The sequence below is a fragment of the Strix uralensis genome, chromosome 7 (assembly GCF_047716275.1).
Source record: "Strix uralensis isolate ZFMK-TIS-50842 chromosome 7, bStrUra1, whole genome shotgun sequence".
In the NCBI taxonomy this organism is placed as follows: Eukaryota; Metazoa; Chordata; class Aves; order Strigiformes; family Strigidae; genus Strix; species Strix uralensis.
This window is the reverse complement of record NC_133978.1, coordinates 39,004,782-39,021,312: the sequence shown is the minus strand read 5'-3', so window position 1 is coordinate 39,021,312 and position 16,531 is coordinate 39,004,782. Positions and strand designations below refer to the sequence as shown.

The 16,531-nt window shown below is 46.0% G+C and overlaps 1 protein-coding gene across 6 annotated transcripts in view; it reads left to right on the top strand.

Annotated features, from left to right (window-relative positions):
• Nucleotides 1-16,531, top strand: part of CTBP2 (C-terminal binding protein 2) — a 143,557-nt gene that overhangs the window by 82,499 nt on the left and 44,527 nt on the right. The window contains exon 1 of one of the 6 annotated variants that reach the window (XM_074875501.1): nucleotides 13,609-15,672. The exons of the other annotated variants lie outside the window; for them this stretch is intronic. Coding sequence (XP_074731602.1) covers nucleotides 13,980-15,672 — 1,693 coding nt within the window. The 5' untranslated portion in view covers nucleotides 13,609-13,979. Of the gene's footprint in view, nucleotides 1-13,608; nucleotides 15,673-16,531 lie in introns of those variants that run through there. 6 annotated transcript variants of the gene reach the window in all.

The window sequence follows — 16,531 nt, the reverse complement described above, 5'->3', positions numbered from 1 at the left end:
TATATATAGGGTGGTTTACAGAATTCCTGTTTGTGGAATTGTGTCCAATTACGTAGCAGATCAAAATATGCTTTAGAGGTGGAGCTGCTAGTGCTGTGTTTAGTTAGACTTGTCCAGCACCCCTTAGTTCAGATCCTGTTCCCATTAGGTTGTAATTTTGCCATATTTTAAATTTGTTTGAGCTGAAATTTTCCATTCCATGATGAGCTTTTTACCTCAGGGTGAACTTAAAAAAAAAAAAAAAAAAATCCAGCAAAAATTGTGAAGCCGTGTCTGAGCGGGAGATGGAGAGGGATGTTATTTTTGCTGTGTTTGAAACAAAGCAGAGCTGCAATCCTGCAGCCACGCAGCTTGGAAACCACGGTACCCGCCTGCTCCGTTTCGGATAAAAAGGGTCTGAATTTTGCAGCAGAGTTGCTGTGGTGTCAGGAGTGTGCCTGTTATTGTTCCCAAATTTGGGACAATTTCTCAGCCTTTGAAAGAAATGAAGTGAGCGCAGCTAACACAGCTGAGGGTCGTGTCGTGTGCTCTGTAACGCTCCTCTGGGCAGAGGGGTGGTGGGGGTGAGGTGGGGACCTCTGCCCGAGTGCAGGCCTGCAAAGGGGAAGCAGCAGGTTAGGGGACGGTAAGCACAGAGTGAATCAGAGCAAGGACAAAGCCTGCACAAGGAGAGTGAGAGCAGGAGCTCAGACAACTGGCCCTCAAAATTAGGTGCTGTGAGAAATAAGTTTCCCCTTGCTGGGGGGCTGGGATGTCATCCAGAGGGATGGGAGAGGTGGGACATGCAAACCTCATGGAGTTCAACAAGGCCAAGGGCAAGGTCCTGCCCATGGATCGGGGCAATCCCAAGCACAAATCCAGGCTGGGTGAGGAGTGGATGGAGAGCAGCCCCAAGGAGAAGGACTTGGGGGTATCAGTGGATGGAAAACCAACTGTGAGCCAGCAACGTGCGCTGGCAGCCCAGAAAGCCAACCGTGTGCTGGGCTGCATCCAGAGCAGTGTGGGCAGCAGGGCGAGGGAGGGGATTCTCCCCCTCTGCTCTGCTCTCGTGAGACCCCCCTGCAGTGCTGTGTCCAGCTCTGGGGCCACCAACATCAGAAGGACACAGACCTGCTCGAGCAGGTCTAGAGGAGGCCACGAAAATGCTTGTGGGGCTGGAGCAGCTCCCCTGTGAGGACAGGCTGAGAGAGTTGGGGGTGTTCAGCTGGAGAAGAGAAGGCTCTGGGGAGACCTTAGAGCGGCCTCCCAGGACTTAAAGGGGCTACAGGAAGGGGGGAAAGGACTCTTGATCAGGAGTGTAGGGATAGGGTGAGGGGTCATGGTTTTAAGCTGAAAGAGGGCAGATTTAGATGAGATCTAGGGAAGAGATTCTTCCCTGTGAGGGTGGTGAGTCCCTGGCACAGGTTGCCCAGAGAAGCTGTGGCTGCCCCCTCCCTGGAAGGGTTCAAGGCCAGGTTGGACGGGGCTTTGAGCAACCTGGGCTAGTGGAAGGTGTCCCTGCCTGTGGTGGAAGGGTTGGGACTAGATGGTCTTTAAGGTCCCTTCCAACCTAAACCAGGCTGTGATTCAATCATTCTATCCTTCATGACCACCCTGATATTAATTTGTCATGACGCTCTCCAACTGCATGATCCTACAGGTATGTCTGTTACTTCTCCTTGTCTTGTAAGCCTGGCAGTTTCTTCCTGCTCTTCCTCAGTGCTCCCAACCTCCTCTGCCTCCCTCTGGGCAGCAGAAAGTAAGTGAAGCTCCAGGTTGAGGAGGAACCGTGGCATGCTCTGCTAAGCTGACAGAGCGTAGGCAAGATGTGCAATATTGCTGTTAGGCTGTTTTCCTTGGCTATTTTGCTGAAGGGAAGGTTCAGCTGCAGAATCCAGCCACAGATGGTTGTGCCTCTGGCTGGGCAGCACCCTGGTCAAGGTGGCTTGTTGCAGTGTGTGACTCTCCCAGCAGCAATTTCAAACCCTCAGGGCAGAATCTCACCTGCCATTCATTTAGGAAACAACAACAGAGATAGATAAAGGTGTAACTTTTTTTCTGTGCTACCTGTGGCAGAACAAGGTGTGCAGCAATACCTCCAAGAAACCCCAAGCTCAGAAGATGGTGGCACTCCTGGCGCATGGCATCCATCGCTCCCCTTGGGGCTCTGGTGCTCACACAAGGCATTCCTGGGCAAGGAAATAACTTGAAGCATCGTTTCTGCTGCCCAGCCCGCTGCTTGCTCAGCTGTTCTTTATCCTTTGCTTCTGTGAATATGTTAAAAAGTACTACCAGGAGCTAGACAGGGAGTGAGGAGCAGCCCTTCGCAGTTGTTGGCAGTGTCTTTGGGAACAGTCTGGGTGGAAAGCCAGAGGAGAAGGTGCTATGGCAGCATGCAAGGTTGTGTTGTTATTTCCTCATGAAATGTCAAAACTTAACAGGGATGAGGCAGTAGTGGTAGCACATCCAGGATACAGGATGGCAGTGTCTTGTCTGTGTGTAAAACACGGGTTTCCTAACACCACTGAATTCCTCTCTGATGATCACAAGTGCTGCCTCTGCTCCATACCATTGCAACTGTGCTAGCCTGCTGTCTTCAACACCACTGCCATGAAATTTTAATGTCTGGCTTTATAGGTTAAAGTTTGCCCTGACATAATTTATGAGTCAGTTGAGCTTTCAACATAGGCCTCAAAAGTGGCAGCCCTGAGATGAAAGAAGTGCAAAGAGAAAAATAATTGCAAGGCCAAGTGAGCCCAGACATTTTCTGATAGAGTTTTTGCTTCAGGATTTCTTATTATCCAGTGGGAAATCATGTCCTTACATGTCAGTTTGTGCCACCAAAACTGTCTGTACCTTGCAAACTAGCAAAGTTTGCAGTGCCAAACAAGCCATTCATATTCTTTGTTTTCTTTCAAGTCCTTTGATATGTCTAATGGCCAATAAATGCCAGCACAGTCACATAATACTTTCAGTGCTTAATGCATGAGTCTCTTGGCTTTTTGACTTACTGACTTATATTCTGAGTGGCACCCTAGTGTCCTCTTTGGATGAGGCTTCTCGAGTGCTACCCGCACTTCATATTTCCTGTAGGAATTCCTCAAGTATTTACTGTCCAGTCACTATAGTATCCATGTGTGGCCTTAACCCTCCACATACCCTTGTTTATCAGTGGGAGTGGGACACCATTGTGGATACTGATGCCTCTTGGGTAGGTCTGCGTCGTTTGACACAATAGTTTGTCTTGAAAACCTTGAATAAGCATCTTCCCGTGATACGCTGACCAGTTGGGATGGTGGTTTTCTCTCCATTCTCATGTTTTCCCCATTGATTTTTGTGGCCATTCAAAGGAAAAGAAACAGGAGCACTTCAGTGACGTACGTGCATTTTCAGGCTGAAGCAGGAAACACAAGATGAACTAGGAAATGCCTTTGTTCCTGCAGCAGCCAGTTCAGTTGATTGCTTGTTATTTGTTTGTGGTGGTGTCCGTTGTTTGCTGGATTTTGACCAAGCCCTCGTTAAGGAGGTCGTGTGCTCTGAAGAGTTGACAGCATAGAGCACCTGGTGGTTACAACAAAGCACATATGATCTGAAAAGGAGCTGACATCAGCTGCTGCTACTCAGAGCAAAATCCACGTGTCCTGCAGCGGTCGGGAGACAACGTGGCCCTAGTGCTGCACATCCATGCATGTGTCTGGTCATCACTCTGAATTCCTGAGTTAGGGAGCTCTCCCAGCTGCAGTTGCTGAACCAGCCATAAATAACCCAACAACCAAAAATCTGGAGAATTTTCTGCTGGGTTAGTGGTCTGGTTTTCTCGCTGAAGGTATAGCAGGATGCTGGAAAGGTGCTGGGGAGCATGATGTGAATGGAGCAGGGAGCAGAGTGGGTAGGAGAAGGGTGGTAGCTCTGGTGGGAGCCTAAAGCTGGCTCATGTTTTTGCAAAGGTGGGAAGGGGTTTATGAAATGGAGGAGGGAATTTGGGGAAGGAAAGGATGGTTTCATCATCAACAAAGTTATCTTGGCCATGGCTGCCTGAGGCTGGTTAAGTCATTTCAAGGGTGGACAGAAATTCTGTATTCCACACTTCCACCTGTGATGGAAGTCAATGCAAACCGTATCCAGTAATGTTTGAATAAATATACTATGTAATGCTAGGTACACTGGTAAATATAAACCTGGATCTATGGCAGGGGTGCTTTTTACCTGCTGTTTATTTCAGTTTCTCATCCATAAAAGTGGACTTAATATTTGCACTGTCAATTCTTGCTTGTGGTGCACTTTCTTATTAAAAAAAAAAAGTCAACCCCCTTTAGAAATGCCCCTGAAGAATTGTAATGGTTCTGGCTTTTCAGCAGTATTTGAACAGTGTGTCCTTGAGGTCTGGGCTCACAAACCAATAACAGCGGAATATGGAATAGGTTCTCATTCAACAACTACAGTCTATTCGGGCTAAAATAACAGAGGAACTTGCTTGTGGAAGCAGATGGGAAAATGTGCTTAAAAACTACAAGGCAGTCAAAATGAAAGTTGTACAAGCAACCTGAATTCTGGCGTCCTCTTGTTTTCCAGGCCTTAGTGTTTTGTTAACATGGTATTGTGTAGGAAATAATCAGATATGAGATACTGTGGTATGTGTAATGTCAGAAAATGAGTTGTTTCAATGCTCAACACTTCTCTTCCAGACCATTGCGTGTCTGAGGGTCTCGGCAGTGACTGGGCAACTCTGGAAAGTGCCTGCCTCCAATTCTTGCTCCTTTGTATAAACAGTGGCCAACGTGAATACCTTTGATATTTGGGTGGGGGAATTTTCTTCCATTCTTGCAAATTTGAATGCCAAGTAGCATCTGATAATACTTATTTTTACTGCTTAGAAATAGAATCTTATTATCTCAGGAAATTCTTATCACCACTAGTCATTTGACGAGAAACAATGAGTTAAAGATGATATCAAATGTGGAAGAAACTGCTTGTCCTGAGTAAAAGGGACTTATTTAGAATAAATATAGGCCTTTTTTTTTTTCTAGTGGATTTGAGTTTCTTTGTTCCATGAATATAAAACACAGTACAAGGATTTCCCCGCAACAATAAAGCTTTCTATACTTTTTTTTAAGTTTCCACCTCAAAGCACATAAACTATCAGGCTTTTAAGGAAGGATTGCTTACCCCATTTTGCCTAGAGAAAAGGCAGAGTTAGCTTGTCAGATCCTCTGCTGTTGCACCCTGTGCTGATTTATGCTAACTGAAGATCTGTCTGGCTGCTCCTGATGTTTTGTTCTTGTGAGAGTCCATATGAAATTCTTTGACCTGTATGGAGGTTTCAAAACATTACTTCAAATTCATACCAAAGCAGGATTACACCTCGTTTTACCAACGTGAGCAATGAAAAGTATGCCATCCAGCAGTGCTTTTAATTACCCATTCGCTGATAGAGGCATAGCAGGTTTAGGAATTACTTGTCATTAATAGGTTTTGTTAAAATTTTAAGATTTTCAGAAAATAGGACAGAATCCTATGGATGAAGAAAGTTCAAGCAACCTCAGTGAGTTCACAGGCATTATTCAAGCTTATGGACCTTACTCCACGATTTTCAACCCTTTTACTTGAATCAAGATCTCTCTGTATTTGTGCTTTGTGACAGAGGTACTGGGTAGCTCGTATCTGCAGGAATGCTGTTGTCCTTAGAGCGTGGAGGCATAGGCTGCTCAAATAGTCTGGCAGTTCTGTGTAGATTTTTTTCCTATACGTTCACTTACACGCAGTCTGTCTCCTGTGACGTGCCATAGAGGGATACGCATGACAAGATTTAGGACTTGAGCCAGATATGAAGCCAGCCTGACAAAATCCCCCAGGCACCCGGTAAAGAGTAGGACACATTTAGATAAGGTTACAGACAAAAATTTCATTAATTTGGTATGCAACTTTTTGGTAATAGATATGTGACTCAAGCTACTGCAAGAAAGAGAGAGCTCCCCTTTTCCCTGAGACTTGAGTGCTGTATGCACGGGAATAGAGAAAAATACTTCTGTTGTGTTCTCCTCGTGTTTAAGCCCACATTTATGGTAATTTAATATGTATCTGACTCTTAATTCTGCCTTGTGTTTTCCCATTTTCCCCACCCTTAAGACAAGGTTCCATGTAACACGCTTTATAACTTCATGTCATTAATTAAGAAACAATTACAGCTGATGACTTCAATACCATCAACTTAATTTTCATCCTTACCACACTTCCCATTTAAATTAACTGGTTTAGGGATTAACATGTTGTCATTATATCTGGGTTTTTTTCTCGTTACTCTAAATCATCCCCCCCCACCCCCCCTCGCATTTAAAGATTACTCAAAAAAATTATAATATCCCCAGAATAAGCACCGAGAAGCCGCGTTGTTGGGAGCGGCAGCCTCGGGGCAGCCCTGTCGCCCATTCCCAAGCTCTGGAGTTTGGGAATGCTGCAGAAGCCACCTCCAGCATCCAGAGGGTGGAAGTCGACTGCTTTATCTCTTCCAAACATGTGATGGGAAATGATCAGTCCTTCGAGACAGATGAGAACAGGATGGATTTGCCCTCAAAATATCAGAAGAAACTCATATCTAACTGCTAAATTAGAATCTTTTAAGGACTGATGATGTTTGGATCTGGACCAGGCTTTTAGGTTTGATTCTGATTCTACTGAATATTTACTAGTAAATATTTTGACAGGAGTAGGACATCTGGCTATATTAAAATAAAGCTGCAGAGGAACACATTACACAACTTTTCTTTTATATTTCTTGGTATCCACAAACAGATGTAATAGATCGAAGTGCCAAAACAGTGAAGATTTTCATTACGTCTTTTATATCTGAGGGCTTTCTTCAAAGAGCAAGTTTTCTAGAGTTGGCTGTGCATTTTTGTTGCCTTAAAATTAAACGACATTGATCATTTCTTACTGACATTTTTATATAGCCCATTAGTTTAACACTATTAATTTTTGTCTTTTTTAGATTGTCTTTTTATTTTTTTAAAACAAAACACTCTCTGCTGCCATCTAGCACCTCAAAACTTACTAATAAACAGCTTCAGTTCACAAAATAGCCTATAGTTATAGATTGACATCCATTTTTGAGAGAACACAGTGTCGCTTCCTGCTGATAACAGGTATTTGAATCAGTAAATGAACCTAAGGAAGGGATGTAGGGCTGGGAGCTTCGGCCTCGGTGTCAATCCCATCGGGGAGCAGCCATCCCCCATAACCGTCCCCATGGATGCTGAGGGGCCACAGTAAGGCCTACCTGCAGATGTGGTCCCTCCACGTTTGATATTTGATTATTGCAATACAATAATACAAAATACCAATCTCTTTAAAAGCAACGCATAAATATTTTTTAGCTAAAGTAATATTTTCTCCTGGTTTGATTTGGTTTTGGTTTTTATCTGCCTTGGGTCTTCAAGGGAAGTATGTGTTTCAAGCTCTTGGCATCATCAGGGGAAGTAAGGCAGAGAGACACCCTGAACCCCAGCCTGTTTATCTCCTCAGGACTGTGTTACAATCTAGTAATTAATTATTTTTTATGCAAAGCCCAGACATGCATGGCAGAGTTCAGAATTACAATATATATTCATTTAACAATGGATTTCTCTGCTGCTTTCTGGGACAGATATAATTCCCATGCTTTTCATTACATATGCTATTTAAATCTTGATCCTGAATTCTTATTAAAAATGATGAGATTTGACCTCAAAGTCTAATACCCCGTTTTGGAGACAAGGTGCTTGATGTGATTTCTAGAGGATTATTTTTAAGAGCATTCGTAGATTAGATCTTTGCCAATAGTTGAGGGATGTGCCCAATGAACCTTGTCTACTGGCTTTTAGACTGCCGTTCAGCATCCAGATTGATTTTTATTTGGTAGTCTTTGAAAGCGTGTAGTTTTGTAGTGTAGGGATACATCTGATATTTTTATTATCCCTTTGTTGATGCAGGAATGTGACAGTGCTGTTTCTGCTAACTTTTATTGGAGTCTCCCCATACTTGAAGGCCAAATTGTTTCTGATTGAAGTTTCAAGAGCTTGTAGGGCTCATTCCAATGGCTCAAAGTGTGTTTTACAGCTGGGCTTCTTGTTTTTAACTGTGAGTGTATTTTAGGTGATTGCTAGCTTCCTGTATTTGTTACCTGTAATTCGATTTTCATCCTGACAGCAAATCACTAGGGCTTTGCCAGGGGAGCAGGATAACATGAGGTGACAAGTTACTGCATGCTCACCAGGGTGCTTCTGCACCCACTTTATTCTGCAATTAATACAAGGTAATTGGAGGTTGGGTGCCCTTCAGTGAAAGACAGGTGAAATGCCTCCAGCTGCAGAGTTGTTGGCACGTGGCAGTGATTTGAGATGCGGCGCTAGCTGACTGGGAGGGTGGGAAGGAGCCTGTCTCCTACACCAAATTCCTTCCGAGCACAGAAAAGCAGCAGAGAGGCAAGCGGTCAGGTCCGCAGTGATCAAGTAAAAGGTCACTGTAGTTTCATTATGTGAAATGCCTCCGTGCGCCTTCTCAGCACGACGCCAGCAGGTGTGAGTGGAAGAGGCTTTGCATCCTCTCTCATCACATTGACGTGTGGGGTTTGGGGGGATTCTTGGGAAATCACTCGGAATGGCACCGCAATACTGCGTTATCAGTTTTGAGAGTAAACGTCTGCTTTATTTGGCATGGGAGGTAGGCTCCTTTGCTGTGCCTCCACATTTATTTAGGTACGATATTGACCTTTTATTTTCCATATGCATGGGCCCATTTGTGTGTAGCCGGTGGGAACGGCAATTGAACCCAGTTACAGATTCCAGTTTGCGCGTAACATTTAGAGGCGGCGTGTGCTAGTGCATTCCTGTAGCTTGTAACGCCTGTGAGCCAACGGTTACGGCACATTTCTATCCCAGCGCCAGGGGGGTTGAGTTACAAATGGATGTAAGCTTTTCTTTTTTGCTTTAAAGTCATCAAAATACAGAGTTACATGAGGCAATGATTGTTTAATAATCGGCTGATCTTAAGAGTGTTTTGTTGTAATGCACCAAGTTGGTATTTGAGAGTGTTTTGTTGAAGTTACAAAGCATCTATGCTTTTGGTTTGGAAATTGGTAAAAGCATGTGGCATGGCTTCAAGCGCTGAGTGCTTTCAGATGCTGTTCTGTTCCTTTGATTATTGAAAATGATTCCGGCACAATCCTGCTAATTTTCTCTTTGTACTCCTCTAATTTCAGGAGACTGTTAGAAAGTCCATCTAGGCAGAGTGCTTATTGCCACTGTGAGAGAAATTTTTGCAGAGCCAAATTTTAGCAAATGCAGTAATTTCCAAGGATTTGGAACATTTTCTTCCTGCTTTTCTTATCCCAATTTTTTTTTTTAATTTGTGCGTGTGTGTTTGCATGCATTATTCACTGTGCATGCTATTCCTTTTCCTCTCCATAGCATCCATGGTATACCACAGTATAGTTTAGCACCAGCTCGTTTCTGCTTCCCTGGCGTCCTGCAAGCTGAACATAGGAGGACAGTGTTCAGAAAAGGCTTCCCGAGCTTTGGGGGTCATTAGGCACAATCACACATGGTCCTTGAAAGCCCAGGCAGTGAGGGCAGAGGCATTTATCCTCCCGGTAGCTTTGGTACCTTGTCACCTGAAAACATATGACAAACACTGATTAATCTTAACACCATCTGAATGTGATAGGTGTATATTATTATATGCCTCTTTGATGGAAGGGGAATCTGCGAGTAAGAAATTAAGCAATTTACTTGCTGACAGTGGCGGAACGAAGTATAAAGGCTGGGTGTCTTGATACCTGCTCTCTCCATTAACATGAGATATGTTTGTTCTCTAGAGGATTTTTCACTACTGGGGTAGGATTCCTTTGCCTTTAAATGAGAAATAGCCTTTCCAATACTGATGCACCTTACATTTTTGCCAAAAATGACATTTGGCATATTCACTACGTTGTTTCACTTCTGCTCTCTCCCAGAAGGAGATAATTTGGGAGAAAACTTCAACATTTTGCTACATTAAAAGTCATTTTTTCCAATACAAGATTTCCAGACAAGATTTAAACTCGTAATTGAAAAGTATTTTAAAATAATAAAAAGCAAAACTAAAACCAGTCTTCACTATTTTGTTGCACTGAGTAATTCTTCCAGCAACTTGCTTTCAGAATTTGTAATGAAACGTTTTAAATCAATGTGAATTAAATTTCACATCCAACCTCTCCCGAGTCAGTGCAGCAGACACCAAAAAATGTTGTTTACACAGTTGTGTTGCAGATTTAGCATCCTGATTTCTTATCATGGGTTTTATGTGTAAAACAGACTCTCCTCATGGGACGAAAACGGCACTTTCTAGCACTGTGTAAGATGCTTGTTTCATATCCACTGTGAGTTGTTTCCAGAACCAGATTTCATGCCATCCATTTTTGAAAGTGGTGTTTAAACTATGGGCCCACCTTTCTTCTACTCTGTCATTACATTTTTTTCAGAGCAGAATTCTTATGTAGTCATTTTATCACAGCAAAATTTACCATATATTAGATCAACACTAAACGGAAACTCAGGGTATTAAGTCAAAACTCTGCATTTTTCACGTGATCTGAAATACCAGAGCATTTAATCTCTTGATCGGCTCTTTTTTCTTTTTTTTTTTTTTCTTTTGTGCGTGTGGTTTTTTCCCCCAAATACCTCTGGAATTAGAAGATAAAGGGAGGGTAAATTTTCCACCTGTCCCACAGTCCTTCGTCTCCCACTCACGTCGGGAACCACCTCCGCTCCCAGGAAGTCCAGATGAGATCCGTTATGTTGGGTTGTGCCCCGGTGCCTCCATGTCCTCTCTTGGCCATTGCTGGCAGGGTCTGAATTCAGAAATAGCGACGGAGTTACGGGAATTTGCATAGGCGCTGCTTTTAAGAGTGCCAAAAAAAGAAAAGTAAAAGACCCTTACTGCCCAACCATAAATATTTTATTCCGATCATTTCTTATTCATGTCTTGATTCACTGGGGGTATAACATTTCCTTTGCTGCCGCAATGGCATGGGAGGCTGCCCAGCTCCACGGCTCCTGGACTGTGGGGGTTGATGGCAGCTCTTGGTCAGCAAGAAGAGGGGCCAGCAGAGCCCTCCAAAGAGGACATCTGCCCCATGGCTGCAAGGAAAAGCACAAGTCCTACAGCCCCATCCCACAGGCGTTTACCTCTGCTTGGCTTGGAGCACAGGAATAGTTTATTTGTTCCATTGAGGTTGGCGCATATGGGATAAATCATCCATATTGATGCGTTCCCAGCGGCAGGTCTGAAGTTAAAGTTTCCTGGCTCCTGCGAAGCAGGTGTGAGAAGAGCACATCCTTCTGCCAGAGGGCTGCGAGGTTGTGCCCATGGAAGGACAGGCTGGGGCAGGGGCATGTGGGTGGTTTTTGGAGCCCAGGCCTGGGGCTGCTCCTGCGCTTGGGCTGAAGGGAGGTTGGAGGTGGGTCTTCTGGTCCTATTGTCACCTGTGTGCGTGCTGGAGCTGGGCAGGGCACGGCCACCAGTCACAGATCCCTTGGTTTGGGCGAGGCTTCTTTTGTGTGTCCCTCATGCGACCCAAGGGCTTATTAAAGTGTTTTGTTTTTTCAGAGGTAGTAAATGCTCAAAGCTCCCTTTCTGACTTCGCTTGCAGTTGTTCAGGATCAGCATTTTTGATATTTAATTTCTCAATGGTGTGGTTTTTTTCCATTGTCAACCAGGGCTTAACATGGTGGCTATTTTTTTTAGTGATTTCTTTGAAGACAATGGTGGAAGATGCCCTTGATCTATAGACCAGGATTTTATTATTTTTCATATACATTTTTGGTAGCTTTCTTTTGCTGCTTCAGAACAAACAAATGGCACAGATCTCACTGTATCCAGTTGGGAATACATTTTATTCTTTAGCAAAATGTTGTTGTAATAAAATGTTTTTGTTTGTTAAAATGTTCTCTGCTTTATTTATAAGCCACAAACGTGTCTTCCCATTTTGACTTTCACAAAAGAAGAAATTTTCCAATGTGCCTTAAGTTTGTTAGCTAATTCAATATAATGCCAATCAGATATTCTCTGAGAATTGCATAAATAATCTTTTGAGGCCCGTGTTTTGCATGTCTGTGTAATGTTCAACATAATTTTAAAGACTGTGGTTCTTGGGGATGGAATTGGAGAAGAGAATGTTTGAAGAGGTTTTATAATATTTACTGCAATAAAGAAATTTAGGGATTACTCAAAGATCCTGTCAGTATTTGGGTCAGAAATATAGCCCAGAGGTATTAGTATGATAGGCAAGTATAAGCATTAGACTGTATTAGTGATTTAGCTATCATAAAAGCACAATAGTCTATCATGTGATGGCGAGTGCACTAAACATTTATTGTGGATTAGCTGGGAAAAATGTACAAGCTGTCTTGCAAACAGACCAGGAAAGGTGGCTGTTATTCCTTTTAATGGGTCTGTCCTGGAAGGGACATGTTGGAGGTGAAGAAATTTGTGATCACAGCAGAGAAAGGTGAAATCATTTCTGTCTGAATTTTTTTCAATTAAAAAAGAAAGCGTTGCCTCACTAGAAGTGGTTAGCAAAATAAGTAATGGTTGACCTGGTCTTCTTTGGAAAGGAATATTTGAGCATGAGCGGCATGTGATAATGTAGGTACATATTAAAATGACTCCCCAGAACATCTCCTCTGAAAACAGTGACTATATATAGAATTTTTTCCTACATTCCCAAATAACAATTTTCCATGGTGTGATTCCATCTAAATCCTTTTGCCTACTCTAAATGTAAAGAAAGCTTAATCCATATGAATATTGAAATACTGCTAAATACAAATTGAGTTTTGTCTGATGTTTCTGAGTGTTTTCCCATCTCATAAACATGTAGTTTTTCCAAAGGAAGCTGGAGATAATAGGTGAAAGTCTACTTTTCCTTTTTGCTTTGTAAGACCAGGCTTTAGATCCTTTGATCCTCCCCTCCTTTTCTGTGACCTCGGCTGGGGTCTTAAAATTATACATTTCAGATTACACCTCCACAATTTTCTGTCCTGGGATGATGAAAGGATTTGCGTATTATGATAATAATGTAAAGAATCCTTTTGGAGCCTAGTTAGTAGGGCTAATTTGAAACTACAACAAAAAATGTAATTTCCAAAGCAAATTACAATATTCATAAAGTGTTAAAGAGATACCTAACTAATTTCTAATCTCTCTTGTATTCTTGAGTATCTTGCATTGGCCTTTTTTTAGGCCTGCCTGCTTGCTTCCATTTAATTTGTCCTTAGCTCTGTGTAGTGGATTAGCATTTCATCAGGGTGGATTAAGATTGAGCTGACACTGAAGCTTTCTTTTTTATTTTTACATGCGCATGTGTGGGGATGAGCGGATACGTGAACGTTTTGTTATCTTATTGCCGATTTCTGGTGGGTGCTGGTGTGGACAGGAGCCCTCACCTAACGAGGAAGGAGACAACTGAAACGGATGAAACGCATGTTAAAAAAACAACATTAAAAAAAAAAAAAGAAAATCATTCCCTGGGGAGAAACTGCATTGAGGTTGCTGGCTGGGCTGGCGCGGGAGATTTCATCGGGTTGAAATGATGTCACATGGAGCGAGGGCTTTAGCGGTTTTATTTAGCTCCTAATCCCCACACACTGCTCGGCCAGTTGTCCATGTGCGCACGCCGGCCCCGGCAGCAGAGGATAAAGCATCTGGGCTGAGCGCGGCTGCCCCTTCTGCAGCTGCACTGCATGGGAAGGGTCTCTCCCTCCGCCAACCTGGAGCGACAGCGGCCGCTGCATGCTTTGCCTGCTAAGGTTTCAAAGAATTAATAATTCAGGCAATGCTTTGAAAGGCAAAACCACCGATCGGCGGTTTCTGAAGTCCCGGGAGGGCTCAGGCAGAGCGCAGTCTGGTTTTGATGCACGCCGGAGAAGCGCCGAGAGGGAAGGCGCCTCCTCTTCTCCGTTTCGGCAGGAGCAAGCGGCCTCGTGGCGATGCCCATCCCCAGCAAGCACCCCAACATCGGCCGCTCACAGAGCTGGGACGCTGCTGGCTGGTATGAAGGCAACTGGGAGAACGAGAACGCCTTCGAGTATCAAAGGCCGCCGGGACGGAGGAGCTCCCTGACCTACAGTGGCGAGGGCGGCTGGTATGAGCCGCCGCGAGCTAATGATATCATCTTGCAGGGCGGTGCGGAGCTGAAGCAAGAGGCGTACCCGTACCAGGATGCCGCCTTCGCCCCAGGGCCCCTCAGGAAGGGCTCCGTCCCCGACTTCGCCTACTGCGACCGACAGGCGGCCATGGCGGGCCGGGGCTCCCTGCCACCCCAGGATTACTACAGTGACCCATCCCTCTCAGCTAGGTCGCCTAAGGACCCCCGTTGCTACCGCGACCACATGGTGAGCAGGCCACTGGCGAGCTACGGGGCGCCCGGCAGTCGGCTGTCCTGGGACCAGGCCCCAGGGCGCCCGGCTACCGTCGCGCCGCTGGAGGCCACCCGCCTCTACAGGGACCCCAAGCTGGGCCTGGAGGGGCAGCAGATGCGTGGCAGAGATGTCACCCCGGCACGGTATGGCACAGAGCCCCTCGGCCCACGGTACGCAGCAGAGCCGCCCACCTTTCCCGGCAGACAGGCCTACGGCGATGGGGCAGAGCGGCCCCCCGAGGCGGCGGGGGGCAGGCAGGCTGCTCCCACCTGCCTGGTGGTGGACCCTGCCGGTGGCAGCAGCTACGGGCCAAGCCGGGAGAGTGCCAAGGGTCCCTACGACAGCTACGAGACGGCGGTGGCGACGCCTTCCCACCCGCCAGTGCCCACCGCCTTCCCCGGGCCGGAGGGGAAGAGGAGCTTCGACCCCGAGTTTGTGGCTCTGCTGCGTGCGGAAGGCGTCTCAGAGAGCACCTTCGCTGCCCTGCTGCAGCAGGGCTTCGACTCCCCGAATCTGCTGGCCATGATGGAGGAGAACGACATCAAGTCCGTGGCTCCCAACCTGGGGCAGGCCCGCGTGCTCTCCCGCATTGCCCACAACTACAAGGCAGAAATGCAGCTGCAGAGGCAGGAGCGGAGGAGCGGGGCGCTGCGCCCCAGAACCCGCTCCAACAGCTTCAGCCACCGCAGCGAGCTGCCGGGCGACTACAGGGCACCCCTCGGTGCAGGGCCCGCCACAGATGGCCCTGCCGCCCCGCAGCCCCCACCTCCGCTGCCGCCGCTCTCCCCAAGAGCAGGGGAGATGCACCGCCGGCCATCCAGCGCCCCGACCCAGCACCTCCTGGAGACCACCGCCTACCCTGCCTCCGCGGGGGCTCCTCAGGGGCCGCACTTCCTCCCAGGTTCTGGATACAACACCCCCCTGCCTTGCAACATGCACCCGCGTCCAGCTTCTGCCTACTCTGCTCCAGCCGGCATGTCCATGACCACAGGCAACCCGCACGCCAGCCCCAAAACGGCCTACCCCACCACCTACACTGTGCCCATGGAGCTGATGAAGAGGGAGCGGACGGCAGCGGCGGCATCGCCGGCACCCAGCCCTCACGGCAGCCCGCAGCTCCTCCGCCGGCCGGGAGCGCCGGGGGACGGCAGCCTGGCACCCACCGGACCCACTTTCCCTCCCCAGCTCTCCCCGTACCCGAAGCTCAGCAGGCGCACAGGGCCCCCCGTCATCGTCTCCACCATGGCATCGCCTGAACCAAGTAATTTCCGAAGGGTCTTAGCCCATACGGTAGTTTAGAACTGCCTTGTTGTTGCTTACTTTACCCCCTGAAAAACCACAGTCCAGCATATTGGGGTTTCATGCCTAAATATTAGACACTTTCCTATTTAGAAAAGGAGGTGAATGGGATTTCTTCGCGGGGCTGCGCTGGCTGTGCTGATCTAAAGATCCTGACTGTCGCTCTGCCGTTAAATTCTAAATATTTTATTTGTTTAGACAACTTCAGTTAAAAGTGAGCAGTGGCTCAGATAATGCTTCCAGGGTTAATTTTGCCGTTCCTGTTGTTTGTAGAGAATGGGAGATTAGATACTGTGCTGGGTGAGCAATTAGGACTACAGGGTTTGCTGCAGATTGACTTTTTACCGCTGTTATCAGGCACAAATGTGTTTCTTGGAGGAAATGGTTAGCATTGTTTTGACTAAATTCGTCAGATAGCTAATGGTGTTATTTCAGAATCGACTTACCTTTGGTCATTACCTAAGTCTTTTCTTCTTATTATTAATTTGCTGTTTTATCAGGCATACAAAATAAAACCCTTGATCTCCTTCTAGAGATGCTTTTAAGTGAAGTGATATAGCTGTTAAAGTAATAGGTCTGTGCTTAAAACTAAAAGCCTGTCATTAAGCACTAGAACAATAAAAATGAATGGTGGCTCCTTGTCTTCCCTTCCCCTTCTAGAAGTGCTCAGGCCCTTGGCTGCTCAGATGTAAAGCTGGATAAGCTGAGCAGGCTCCACTCCTCCACTTTGGAGATGTACATTGATGATAACGCTCGGAGCCTGACAGAAACAAACCCCCAAAACCACACTGCTAAGTACGAGGAAACGTGGCAAATCCATT